General features: G+C 48.7%; 1 protein-coding gene across 2 annotated transcripts; it reads left to right on the top strand.

Annotated features, from left to right (window-relative positions):
• The first annotated feature begins 753 nt into the window (after positions 1-753).
• Positions 754-12,918, top strand: KLHDC9 (kelch domain containing 9). Of its 2 annotated transcripts, none has more exons than XM_029581127.1 (5): positions 754-835; positions 3,958-4,480; positions 11,299-11,467; positions 11,747-11,945; positions 12,524-12,918. In XM_029581127.1, exons 2-5 carry the CDS (start codon positions 3,972-3,974, stop codon positions 12,688-12,690), a joined length of 1,044 nt encoding a protein of 347 aa, XP_029436987.1. In that variant the 5' UTR covers positions 754-835; positions 3,958-3,971; the 3' UTR covers positions 12,691-12,918. The 2 variants fall into 2 exon arrangements, with proteins under 2 accessions (XP_029436987.1, XP_029436986.1); XM_029581126.1 differs by lacking the exon at positions 754-835 and adding an exon at positions 875-1,284 and having other exon boundaries at positions 12,524-12,912.
• Positions 12,919-14,078: the final 1,160 nt, after the last annotated feature.

The following is a 14,078-nucleotide window of genomic DNA, read 5'->3' on the forward strand; positions in this document are numbered from 1 at the left end:
TCGGCTGTCAAACTTGCTGACAGCCACCGCTCCTGTCAAAAAAGAGGTGCTAGGGGAGAGCTAGTGTCCCTAGCGCCTCTTTTTAATGCGGGCCCTCATTTGCATGCGGGCCGATACTAAATCGCGCGCACAGGAGAGTGGACTGTGCGCTCGCCTGCTCTCCCGCGGTGCTCTTCAAATTTTTTTCTGTCTCCATCTGCTGGAAGGGAGGCAAATCCCAGCAGTCTGGACTGATCTGAGTACGTACAAGGAATTGTGTTTTTTAGTAATTTATTTGTGTGGACACTTTATTCCAGGGCCTCCCCTGCCTGTCCTGTTAATCCCCACAGCCACAATAATAAATATGCATAAGATAAGATTCCCATACATGGAAGACCCAGAGGATGCAAATATATCTCATGCATATTCATTGTGGGTATTCTGAAAACCAGGCTAGCTATGAGCGGGTGGGGGTCACCAAGCCCTGCTTTCTTCCCTCTACCTTCCCCAGGTCCTTCCAAAGAAACTCATCCACTTCTGGTTTTGCCTCTAGTGTAGGCAGGGAGATGCAGACCCCAGTTCTCTATGGAAAGTAGGATCTGCATTTCCCTGCATGCAATGGGGCAAAACCAGGACTGGAGCATGAGGTGGAAACTCTTGCCTCTGCTCCTGTAAAAGCAGAAGGCTTAGAAGGGTTTGATTTTTTTCCCAGCATAACCATTACCACGCTGAGAAGCACTTTCTGGCAGGCCCCAGCGCTTTACCGCAGCCTCAGCAGTTGCCAGGCCGCGGTGCTTGGTTGCCATGGGCTACAGGTTGCTAGGTAACAGGACTGCGCATGGAAGACTTTGATCAGGTGGGGCTAGGTCTCTCCCTTTCCCCTGCTGGGAGCTGGTCCTGGCTGTTTCTTTTTTTTTTTGTCAATAAGGAGTGGTGGCCGGCGCTTAACTTCATCTTTTTTCCTAGACCAGATCTCTCTTTCTCGGGCTGAGAGAGAACAGGCGTTCAGCCGATCGCACATTTTGCGAGCGGAAACCTCCCTGCCGATGCAGCAAGGAGTTTTGCACGCAGAGAATGCGCCGCCCTGACCTGGAGTCCTGCCCGGTGTCCTCGCATGGGAATCCAGTGCACCCGAGGGCACTGAGCGCTGGGAACTTAACTCCTGGGCCAGAAATGTGCGGACAGATAAAGTCACAAAAAGAAAAAATAAAAAGAACTCTGTCCCACGCTGCCGCCACTTAGCTAGATAAGGTCATACTTAGACGCTAAATGGCGGGGGCTAGCCGCGGCCAAAGAGACAGATAAGTATGATTTATGGTTTTATTACTTTCATCTGTCTCTTCCCCAGTCCCCGCCCCCCCGCATGTACATTTTAGCTCAGTCCAAGCACTTTTTAACTCCCGATGCATTTAGCCTATCATTAGTTTGCTGCATTGGGAGTTAAAAAAAAAAAATAATCTGGCGTTAAAACCGTGCACTGAAATTCCAAATGCACAGTTGAATGTATCCGCCTGTCTGTTCTTGGCTTTCCCGGCGAGGTGGTGCAGCGGGAGCTCTTGCACTACTGATCTGTGTAATATGAATGAGATATTGCAAGCAGGGGCCAAGCAACATCCGGTCTTCATGGCCACCGCGCCGCTCACGTTTCCAGACTACCGGTAGCTGAAATCAATCAGGCCCATACAGTAAAAACCGCAGGAGAGCGAGTTTGACAGCCGACACCGGTTCTCAAACCCGCTGACAGCCACTGGCCCATTTTAAATTTTTTTTTTTTTTTTATTATTTTAAACTTTAGGGACCTCCGACTTAATATCGCCATGATATTAAGTTGGAGGGTGTACAGAAAAGCTGTTTTTACTGCTTTTCTGTGCACTTTCCCAGCGCCGAGAGAAATTAACGCCTACCTTGGGGTAGGCGCTAATTTCTGAAAGTAAAATGTGCGGCTTGGCTGCACATTTTACTTACTGAATCGCGTGGGAATAACTAATAGGGCCATCAACATGCATTTGCATGTTGCGAGCGCTATTAGTTTCCGGGGGGTGGACGAGCGTTTGACGCACTATTACCCCTTACTGAATAAGGGGTAAAGCTAGTGCGTCGAAAACGCGCATTCAAATGCAGGTTAACAGTGCGCTCCGATACAGTACAGTGCGCTCCGGAGCGCACTGTACTGTATCGGCCTGAATGTGCCTGAGATAATTTTGCTTGCAAACAGCTTCAATCGTATGCATTGGGAATAGATCGAAAATCTGAGCAGACTGACATCTATAAGGTCTGGAGGTGGCCTCCCACTAATCAGAATAACTGGGATGCAAGTTCGAATGCGGGCAGTGCCTCTGACTGACTCTGCTTGTGATCCTGAGGCCTTGTCTCCCTGTGCTGCAGTTCTATTGAGCTTTCATTTGCAACTATCTGAGTACTTATTTATTTATCGAGTTTTATATACTCTCGTTCAGTTTCGCCATCACAACGGTTTACAAAGTTTCAATGTTTAACAGAGTTTCCAAAGAATCATGTGATTGTCAATATAAATATTGTAGGCTTTATAAACGTAGATTGTTGTGTTTCAGTTAAGTTTGTATAACGTGCTTGCATTGGTTCCATAAGTTTGCATAGGGCTGGAAGGAGTAAGGTAAATATCTGAGAGCCATTGGGTGTTTTGGTAGACTTTGGTAAACATCCAGGTTTTTCTCCCATATTCTCTCCCTCCTGCTGATCCTAGTCTGGGCATGGTAGTGACGGTCCTGAGGCCAGCAGCCCTGGCTTGGGGGTTCCTTCTAGAACTCGGTATCAAGAGCTTTAACTCTAGCCACCAGGTGCCATGACTCCACCTCTTCCCACAGGCATCAAACACTACCTTCTCTAGCACCCCCAGCTCCAGCCAACCTGGGTCAGGCTAGAGGGACTTCCGCATGATGGCGCACAACATTGCCCATGAGGCACTGGGGGTCCCTCTATGCCTCAGGTCTAATCACAGCTCTGCCAGCAACGGTGTGGTTTTAGGCCAAGTCACTTTATCTTCCTAGGCCTCAGCTTGCCAGTGCTCTAGTGGGTTGGTTTTTTTTTTTTTCCTGTCCTGCTTCTCTTGGAAAAGCTTTAATTCAGTCTGAGTGCCTGAAGCATGCTGCCAGCGCCTCCACCCCAGAGGTGGCCGCATGTGTGCGTGTGTTAAATCAGATGATTGTTATTTTCTACTCTTTCGCTGGGATCACCTTCAGCAGAAGCAAATTTTGCAAGGCTTTTCTTTTTACTCAATTTTTAGAACAGGGGCACAGAATCCCAGTCCTTGAGTACCATATGCAAAGCACATTTTCATAGTGATAGGCAATCAGGATGTTAAACAAAATATTCACAATCACAGATCACGAGCATTCATGGTGGATAACTCGAAAACTTAGATAGGTTTGCATCCTTCCCAAATCCAGTTCTCAATGGTCACAAACTAGTCTGGTTTTCAGGATTTCCATAATGAATATGCATTAGACATATATTTGCATGCCTTGCCTCCATGGCATACAAATATACAGCATGCATATTCACTGTGGAGATCCTGCCAAAGAGAACATTTTGTAGTTCTCCAGGACCAGATCTGAGGATCTCTGGCTTGGCAGGAGGGAACATCAACCAGCCCCTCAGCTGCCACATCAGACCCAAGTCAAGGAAGGAGACTGTTAGACAGGCCTCTTTTTGTTGAACTTACATCCCAGTGCATTGTGGGAGTTGTAGTCCCTGCCTCAGCCACTTCTGGTACTGAATGCATCAGAATTGTGGATGTTAGAAATCCAGGAATAGTCTAAAATATCCCTCCTTGAACAGGCCAGTTGCTATCTCTGCAGGCCTAATTGTGGGGTCCTCCAGATGTGGGAATCGCTGCTCAGTGGCCAAAATCAATGGCATATTAGGTCAGGTGAGGGTGACTTAGCTAATCAAGAGACTTGTTACAACTGACAAAGGTTTCTTACCTTTCTTGTGGTATAGTTGCAGGAAAGGATATGACGACAGCCAACAGCTGCTGGACGTGGAAGCCCGTGGCACAAGATGATCTTTTTGCAAGAGCGTTTCACACGTGCACCGTGGTGAAGGACAAACTCTACCTCTATGGAGGCCTGAAATCCATGGACCCTAGGCAACCCCCTCTTGGGGATGTGGTGACCTTCGACCCAGCTCAGCAGGCAGCACAGAGAGTGGCGATGGACGGCGACCACTGCCGCAGCCACCATGCCACGGTGCTGCTGGGGGAGCGCTGGCTCTGCGTGTCTGGAGGATGGGATGGGAACAGGAGGGTCTCCTCTGTGATGGGCTTCGACACAGAGCGGGGGCAGTGGGACAAGTGGGCAGAGGGTCCCTCCAATGACCCCCCTGTGGGGCTCAGCAGCCACACTTGCACCAAAATAACAGACCACGAGCTCCGCATTGTGGGCAGGGAAGGCGGGCTGCGCACCCAGAGACGCTATGCCAGCGTGTACACCCTACGTGTCAATGCCAACACCAAAACCTACTGGTAAGCTTTTCTCACAACAGAGACCGCCAACTCCGCTTCTGAAGGGTGGGCCACAAATGAGTCGCCACAATTAATTTTTATGCACTAAATTTTTCCTATACTCAGTCTCTAGCTCAGGTTACACTGACCACCAGACTCATTTGTGGTCTCCAAGAACTGCAGTCTGGCCATCCCGTCTGTCTCAGCTCACACTGTTACTTCCTGCTTCTTGTCTTTTCTGGGAAGTGCTGAAAAGTTCAACCTACAAGATCAGCCATGTTTGCGCCAAGCATGTGGGGATTACATAAAGTAATGAATGGATGTCCCATGCCAGATACCCAATGCTTTGACCCATAAGATCGTCTGCAGGCTTCTTGCTATAAGTGGAAATGCCAGGTATTTGGGATAGGAGAACCATTTCTTACTTTTTTATGCTTCCCAACCACTGGAAAGCAATTATATAAAAGGGATCTATTTCTGTCCATCCAGCTGCAGGCAAAATAACTCTCCAATAAAGGGACAGAAAGCCACCACAAGAAAATAGAAACAGTTCAGATAAGTTGAAAAGGCTGAGGCCTGTATTTTCTGAGCCCCCAAAAACCCCCCATGACGTTATTATGCGAGGCAAGCGCTCCCATTCCCTAAGCCCTCTCCCAACGCTCTTCTAATCTCTCCAGCCAGCACAAGCCCTTCTGCTGTAAATTCAGACTTTAGAAAGCAAGCATGGAAGGGCGGGCTGTGCGCACACAGACAGCCGAGCGGTTTTTCCCCCACTTGTTGCAGCTAAACTGAACCATAGCATCAGAAGGAAAAAACAAAAAAAAGAATAGGGAAAGCACACAGAGCCTCAACTTTGGAAATTCCTTTCAATCCCTGCCATGCCTAGGGACCTTCGTTTTGCCAGGAATTTATTCATGTTTATTATAACGAACAACATTGGGAGAATAATCGGTAGGAAAAAGTGACACTTTTTTTTTTTTTTTTTTTACATAGTTTGCCCCATTTTGTTGTGATAAACACTGAGAAAACAGAAAACGAAGGTCCCTGGCCATGCCTCAGTGAGGAATGAAAGGGACCCTAGGAGGTCTCTGTCACACGTTCTAAATTAGAAAATATTCCCAAAGCCACGCCTTCTCATGTTTTCCCCACATTACGGGCTAGGACGGCCTGGAGGCATCCATACATTTGTCTTTAATCTGTCTTTGCAGCCCCAGAGCATCCACTATAATGCAGCATGTCTGTCTATCCGTCCGTCCCCGTCCCCCCCCTGAAGGCATACCTAACTGGTCTGGTTTTAAGGATATCGGTAATGAAAAGGAATTTTCTCATGCATCTTTAATGCAGCGATCCTGGAAATCAGACTGGGTAGGCATGCTTCCAGGACTGGGTTGGGAAACTATATTATATAGCAATAAAAAGCGGTACTCAAAACCTCTCCTTCTAACTACAAGCCAGCGTGGTTTTCCTGGATTTAACACCTCTCACTTCTGTAGCACTGTTGGATGTACAGTGGTAATAAGTATTCAGGTATATTAAGTCCCTGGCCTAAAGAGCTTACACTCTTAAGTAAGTATCTGAAGCTATATGAGAAAGTGACTTGTCCAAGCTGACAAGGAGAATCAGTGGGGAAAAAAAAAAAAGGCACGATTTGAACCCCTGGTTCCAAGCCAATTACTCTAAGCACTGGCTGCTTCTCCTTCGTTGACAGGTATGCATACATTGTATGGAAATAGATCTCCTGTATATTCTTTGTGGATATCGTGCAAGCTCAACGGCCTGCGAGGAAACCAGGATAGGTTTGGGAATCACTCGGTGAAGGGCTCCATCTCTGTAAAAAATACAAAACCCCCCCCAAAAAAACAGCTGCAGGAATGGCTAGTCCAAGATCAAGGCTGCCAATGCCAGTGCATGTCAACAAGAGGTGATAGTCTGATCCTAGCTTTCCATCAGCCACCCCAACGTGCTCTGGTGCTTGCAGTCCTGCAGGAAGCATCCGGCTAGGAGTTGGGAAACCACTGGTTTAGCAGTACCTAGATTTTCCAGACTCTTGGGTTTTGCCTCCCCTCCAGCAGATGGAGACAAAGTTTTACTGATGCTGACAGTTAACCCGAGGTGCCACCTGCAGTCCCTCAGTATTTCTCTGCCTAGCAGATGGTGGAGGTGCAAAACCTGCAGTGTGAGATTAGTTTAAAAAGAAAATAAAAGTCTAAAAGAATAAGAAGTATTGCCTCCCAGGGGGTTGCTAGGTCCTGGTGGGGTTATCCCCCCCTGGTCTTTGAGGCGGACGAGTGGGGGGGGGGTTGGAGACCCTTTATCGCTCGATCCTTCTTTGCCGGAAAGGGCAGAAAACGGGTGGTCCCAGTTCCCTTGCCCTGGAAGTCTGACAGAGCCTGATGCCAGTCTTCTGTTTTTACAGGGAAGTGGTTTTGTTGCCTTTTCTTTAGCCTGATTAAAGTTTGCAAAAAAAAGAAAAGAGGGGGGTATTGTTATGGGTCAGCAAGCCCTTAATCCAACTCCTCCTTACAGACAATCGGGCAGCTCTGCCTTTACTTTCCGGTCCCTCTGGCAGCTGATAAATTGTTGCGGCTTGGCACCCATTTGTAATGCTACACAGGTAGAGCTGCACTGTTTGTGGGGACGCACGTGCGTCTCTTGGGGCAATGACCGATGCTCCCGGTGCCTCTCTGGCGGGGGGAGGGGGGGCGGCTCTTTGTTGACAGTCGCAGCAGCTTTGGCCAAGCACCATGAGCCTGGGAGGCTCTCTCCAGTGATGCAACCTGTGGTCGACTCCTTCCTGATAAGTGCGGAACAGCAGCCATTTTGTCCACATTTGTGGCTGCTTCGTCAGCCACAGAGGGGGAGGAGGATTTCCCTCCTCCTTTATCCCCGGTGGTTAAACCTCCGGGGGAGGTCAAGATACTGAGGGGCCTCAGTCAGGAGGATCTCCTGGAGAGATGACACTTCCACTTTTTCTTCTGATTTTGTCCTGTTGCTACACAGGGCTTACAAGGCCAGGAAAGCCACAGGGTGGCATAGGGCTGAGCAGGGGGCATTGGTGCGACCAAGGCTGGCAGAGAGGGTTAGACTTTCTTAGGCTGCAGGGGCTATGAGAGTTCGGCGAGTCCCAGGGGCCCCAGCACCAACGACTGCTGTGGAGAGCTCCTCTGAGGGTTCAGAAGGTGAGGATCCATAGGTGCAGGATCTGCCAGAGTTGGATCCAGTTTTGACAGATCAGGTTCTGGAAACAGGTGTGGGCATAGAACCCAGCTGTAGAAGGGGATGATCCCAAGGTGATTATGGCTGTTCCACAAGGAAGAGCTGGGTCCCCTGATACTCACTGTTCTGGAAGAATTGGGTAGAAAGATCCCTCAAGAGGAACTGGATCAGGAAGTGGACCCAGTCATGGATGGCCTCCGATGTCCCTCAAGGTCTTTTCTCTTCCACATGTCAGCAAGTTGTTTTTTAGTGAGTGGGAAACTCCCGAGACCTGCTTGCAGGTTGACAGGGCCATGAATAAGTTGTATCCTTTGGCAGAGGATACGCTTGAGCTCCTTAGGGTCCCTAAAGTGGATGCATCGGTTTCGGCTGTTGCTAAGAAAACGACCATTCTGGTGACCAGTTCTACAGCTTTGAAGGACCTTCAGGATAGGAAGCTGGAAGTGCACCTCAAGAATATCTTCGAGGTGTCAGCCCTTGGCATTCGAGCGACCGTGTGTAGCAGTTTTATGCTGAGGGCGGGCCTGTGCTGGGTGCAGCAGTTGCAACTGGATAAGTCCTTGTCTGAATATCTAAGGCGGAGCAACTGGAAGCTATGGTGGCCTATGGAGCTGATGCGTTATATGACCTCATCAGGACTTTGTTCAGGACCATGATGTCAGTGGTTTCAGCCCAGAGACTCTTCTGGTTGAGGACTTGGTCGGCGGATGTTTCATCCAAGTCTCAGTTGGGAGCGTTACCTTTTAAGGGGAAGCTACCTTTTGGTTAGGACTCAGAGGAGATGATCAAAGTTCTCGGGGAGAATAAGGGTCATAAATTGCCTGAAGATAAGCCGAAAGGGTATTTTCCTTCATGCTCTCGTTTCAGAGGGAATAGGTGGTTTCGGCCTCTCAAGGCTTCAGGTGGTGTCCAGAGACAGTCCGCGGGAAGGCAACAGTCCTGGAACCAGTCCTTTCAAGAGCAAAAGCTGGGTAGAAATGGCTCCTCCCAGGGTGGCGGTGGAGCCAAATCTACCCAATGAAGCAAGGCCAGTCCACTCCTTGGTCCCGGTTGCAGGGGGTTGGTTGGCTCTTTTTTTTTTTTTTTTTTTTTTTTACAAGGAGTGGGTCAAGATAATGTCAGACCAGTGGATCTTAAGTGTGAGAAGACAAGGTTACGCTTTAGAATTTGCTCAGCCGGTAAGAGATTTGTTCATGGTCTCCCCGTGTACTTATGAGGAAAAGAAGTTAGCAGTGCAGGAAACCATCTGTCATCTTCGCATGCTGGGAGCCATTGTTCCTGTCCACCTGGAGGAAAGGGGACAGGCCGTTATCTCATTTATTTCATAGTCCCCAAGAGGGGGGCACATTCCATCCAATCCTGGACTTAAAAAAGGGGAAACATGGCTCTCAAGGTTCCTCGGGTTTGGATGGAAACCCTGTATCCAGTGACTGGCAGTGCACAAGGTAGAGTGCCTTGCGTCTCTGGATTTGACCGACACGTACTTGCACATAGGAATCTGGCCTGATCATCAGATTCATGGTTCTGGGAGAGCATTTTCAGTTTTGCGCCATGCCCTTCGGTCTGCAACAGCGCTCAGGACTTTCACCAAGGTGATGGTCGTGCTGGCAGCGGCTCTCCTGAGGGACGGCTGGCTGATTTGAGCAAAGTCAGAGGTCCTTTGCTAGGAGGCAGTGGACTGAGTCCTCTGGCGCCTGACATCATTGGGATGAATAGTCAATCTCAGGTATTGGAATTTCTGGGGGCGTTTCGATACCAAGGTGGGGAAGGTATTACTCAACGAAGAGCAAATTTCCAAATTGCAAGCTCGAGTCTGCAGATTGTTGGAGAAGCAGGTGCCCATACTCTGGGATTTCTTGCAGGTCCTTGGGTCTATGGCTTCAATGGGCATTTGCTCACATGAGACCTCTATAGTCGGCTTTACTCTCCCACTGGGATCCTTTGTCGGAGCAGTTTCAGCTGCCACTGCCTCTTTCGGAGTTTGCCAGGCCCAGTTTCTCATGGTAGTTCGTTCCGCACAAGTTGAGACAAGGTGTGGAGGTCCTAGGTCTGGACGACTGTAACCACCGCTTCCAGTCTTTCTGTAGGGGGAGTGGTGTGTCAGGACCATCTGTATAGGGGCAGTGGTCGATGGAGGAAGCCTCGTAGTCCATCAGTCGCTTAGAGATGAGCGCATTGTGTTTAGCACTGCAGGCGTTTCTGCCCTTGTTGAGCGGGAAGCCTCTGAGAGTCTTGTCAGACAATATGACGCTGGTGGCTTACATCAACGGACAGGGAGAGTCGGGCGGTGGCTCAAGAAGCCTGGGAACTAATCAGCTGGGCAGAGCAGCATCTGGCGCTGTTAGTGGCTTCTCACTTACAGGCCAACTCAGTAATTTTACCAGCGTCTGTGCTGGCAGGAGTTATTCTGAGAGTAAAATGTGCGGCTGTTTAAAGCGGACAGCTTTCTACCCGACAGTCAATTCATGGGGCATTGGGAGACTTAGAAAGCGACATCTAACACGATTCTCTCCTGTGGGACTTTAGGCATAGTTGGCACAGCATTTTATATGTTCCCCAAATGACTATTTTGGGGTTTTGCTGATTTCATATGTAGTTTGTGGTCCCCTGAAGGAGGATGAAATTAGATCTTCCAACACATTGCAATGTCGGGCATTTCAACGATAAGGCAGTGGAACCTCTTTAAACAGCACCCCTAACACTTTGGGAAGCCACTTTATAGATAAGTGCTTTTTTGAGCTATACACAAAGGGAAGATTATATTGCACATGGCTTTTGAATGTGTGTTACACAGATTCAGACTGACTGATGACTAAAACCCATGCACTTTAAAAGGGCAGCTCTTCGAGCCCTGATGATACTCATCATACAGTGCAATATGGTCATTCTGTCCAATTTAAAACAAATTCTGTCACACCTCTTCATTTGTTCGAGTGAGATCAGTTGTTTTTGTTTACCTCATGTTATGTGGCAGTGTCAATAAAACTGTCTACATCTGCTGGAGGGGAGGCAAAACCCAGGAGTCTGAACTGATCTGTGATACTACAGGAACAAAAATTAGCAGGTAAGAACCAATTTTCCTGTACTCCCCAACATATATCTTATGCTATTATATACCAAAGCCTGTCTTTTGCTGTATTTGGTATTAGACTGAGCCTTCGGCTCTTCCTTGAAAGTAACATTCCCAATTAAAAGAACCTGTCGGGCTCAGGCAAAGTTCAGCAGTCAATCCTAGGACATCAAGGACAACCCAATCAATCCTGATTTTCAACTCTGATCCTTGGGCACGCAGAGGTCCAATGCTGTCTTTCCCTAGGTGACACAGGACTACAAATCCCAGAATGCAAAAGGACTGAAAACAGGATTTGTTTCAGCCTCACTGGTAGTCAGGAGTCTGTGGTAACTTTGCAGTGATTCTCCAGTGAATCCATGATCACCATAAGGAACTAGGACTCAAGAAGTTCACTGCATTAGGGAACTCGTGAGAACAGGGATCCACCATCTAGAAATATTTATATTTAACTTTCATCAGCCCAGTAGAGAACCTTGTAGGCCTGAATTAGGTTATGGGGCAAGGAGATCACATGGCAATGATTCTGTGAAGAGCTTCTCTCTCTTCCCAGGTATCGAGAGGAGGCATCTCGCACAGCCTCCAGGGCGGGCCACTCCGCAATGCTGCTGCAGGACCGGGGTAAAGACGGGAAGAGCATTGGGTACAAGCTGCTGGTGTTCGGGGGTCGGGAGTCTTCAGAGTCCGATGTCGCCGGACGCTGGAGCAAAGAAAAGCTTCATGTGAGTTCCCACAGATGCATGGGACTCCCAGGCAGTCTTCCATCAGACATTCCTGCCATATACCATTCTCTACAGCACTTTCTGCTGAGAGGCTGGATCTGCAGGAGCTGTGAGCTCCTCCACACAGCTGGGAAGAGTGGACATAAAATGACTGAGAACTGCACTGCTACTGCACATTGCCTATAGTCCTGTAATAGACAAGAAATTGCTCCCAGCTGCGTCTTGCATCTCTTCTTTAGCCACACTAACCCCATCTTGTGTGCATTTCTTCCTCTCCAGGTGGGGACAGTCCATGCTCCAAAGCTGATCGAGAAGCTCTCGCGTTTGATTGGCTCAGAGCAGGCGTCACAGGGTGCCCCGAAAAGCCTGAGGCATCAGTCGTGCACGGAGGTCGGCCCGTTTGCCATTGCGTTCGGCGGAGAGACGTTAACGAGGGGCCGAGATTCCGTCTGCAACGATCTGTACATCCACGATACCAGTAAGAAATTCTAAACCAGGAACCTCACAAATGAGCAAGAAAAAGGGGAATGGGAGAAGACAAGGAAAGCTGCTTTCCAGTGAGCAAGAAAGAGACAAAAGTGGGAAGAAATGGAAGAGAAGAGAAAAAATGTACAAGGAAGGGAAGAGACAAAGGACATAAAAGGAAGCTTGAGTTAAGAATAAGGAGATCAAAAGAAGAGTAATAGCAATGAGAGCAGGAGGAGAGGAAAGGGAAGAGATTATCTTGAAAGAGTTTTAGGGCTGTAATAAATCCGGAAAGCTACAACCACAGAAATTGAATAAAATAGAGAGAGGGAATGCTGTGAATTAATGTAAAACATTTATGAAGCGACCAAGCTGTTGCCTTTTGGAGTATGAGAATTTTGTTTGGGGCGCTGTCTCTTCCCGCCACTTGATTTCTCATGGCGTACTTTGGTTGATGTTCCAAATTCTAGGGAGAAAGACGCACCATGGGAAGTTAACGCTGAAATGAGCTCAGGAGGGAACAGCTCTAGGGCAGGGTTAAATGCCAATCTGCTGCCTACTGAAACTCACCGTTTCCATTGTATTTTTAAGGAGGCTCTCCAGCAGCCTGGTTCCGCGTCCCCAGCTTGGACCCCGGCCAGAAGCGAGTCGGGCATCAGACCTGCCTCCTGAATGATGAGCTGTACCTGGTCGGGGGGTTTGGAGCAGATGGCAAGACCCCGTGTGCAGAGATTTGCATCCTGGACATTTCCTTGTAAAAGACCAGCAATAATCTGGCGCCGACTCTGGCTAGTGATTAAATTCAGTCATGTGAAATGTATACTCCCTTCCTTACATGAACATGAGCCAATGTGATACAGGAATAGGTTACCAACTACAAAATCTACTTCCTTCTCCTGTTTGCACTTTGTTTTTGCCTCAGTAGGTCTCTTCCAGTTCAATCAGAACGGACCTCTATTGGGTTACGACACTATGAGCCTTTGTTTGCACTAGGACTGGATTTATATATTGGGTACCCATGGAGGGAAGGGGGTTCAACTCCCATCCCTTATCTCAGACAGCAGTACAGAAGGAGAAAGGGCAAAGGTTCCCCCCCCCCCCCAATTGCCTTCATCTATTTCCTCTCGATTTCTCAGGTCAACCCTCTTACCTCCAAGCCGCAGTGGCACTCACCTCCAGCAGTAGCAGCAACAGCTTTAAAAAGAAAATTCAATGTGGGTCCTCCAGCCATCACTCGTGCTCTCAAGGCCTTGTGGTGCCCTGCCATCATCTCCCTCACTGGTTTCCTGTTACTATGGAAACCTGTGCAAGAGGTGCAGCTACCACAGGGCCTTCAGAGCATGAGTGGTGGCTGGAGGATCCACGTTGAATTTTGTCTAGTTGGGTTGTGGCATGCCAATGTGGCTCAGAAGCAGAGCCAGATAAGAGACAAAGGAGCAGTGGCAATACTCTTGATGCCTATATTACCTGTGCCTAGTTTGCGCCTATCTTGGGGAAGGAGGGAGAATCTATTTCTATAAACCACCCCTCTTCCCCACAGAGCTCAGCTACTGCAGTGAAAAGTCCTTGGCCAGAGCTCACAAGTCGGTCAGCACGTTGGTGTTTAGGGACAGGGATACTCCTGACACAGGCCTGAAGGTCAGCAGAGCCATGGATAAGTTGTATCCTTTGCCAGAGGATACACTGGAGCTCCTGAAGGTCCCAAAGGTGGATGCATCCATTTCGGCGATTACCAAGGTGACTATTCCAGTTGCCGGTTCTACAGCCCTGAAGGACATTCGGGATAGAAGGTCAGAAGTGCACCTCAAGATTTTTGAGGTATCTGCTCTTGGCATTTGAGTGGCTGTGTGTAGCAGTTTCACGTTGAGGGTGGGCTTGCACTAGGTTTAGCAGTTGCAAACCAGCAGGTCCTTGTCTGAACCTGAGACTTAGCAGGTAGAGCGGCTGGAAGCTGTGGTGGCCTATGGCACTGATGCGTTATATGATCTCATTAGGACCTCCTCCGGGACAATGATGTTGGATGCCTCATCAAAGTCTCAGGAGCCTTGCCTTTCAAAGGGAAATGGCTCCGTCCTGTGCACTGCTTGCGTTGTCTCCACGGCACTATACAAAGATACTTACCTCCTCCACTTGTCAGTGCGGTGGT

The sequence above is a fragment of the Rhinatrema bivittatum genome, chromosome 16, assembly GCF_901001135.1.
Source record: "Rhinatrema bivittatum chromosome 16, aRhiBiv1.1, whole genome shotgun sequence".
NCBI classification, from domain to species: Eukaryota; Metazoa; Chordata; class Amphibia; order Gymnophiona; family Rhinatrematidae; genus Rhinatrema; species Rhinatrema bivittatum.

Excerpts from the sequence above, each read along its gene's own strand:
- KLHDC9 (XM_029581127.1), top strand. The coding sequence starts at position 3,972 with ATGACGACAGCCAACAGCTGCTGGACGTGGAAGCCCGTGGCACAAGAT. Across the intron at positions 4,481-11,298 it reads GCCAACACCAAAACCTACTG|GTATCGAGAGGAGGCATCTC; the intron begins GTAAGCTTTTCT and ends CTCTCTTCCCAG. Across the intron at positions 11,468-11,746 it reads GGAGCAAAGAAAAGCTTCAT|GTGGGGACAGTCCATGCTCC; the intron begins GTGAGTTCCCAC and ends CTTCCTCTCCAG.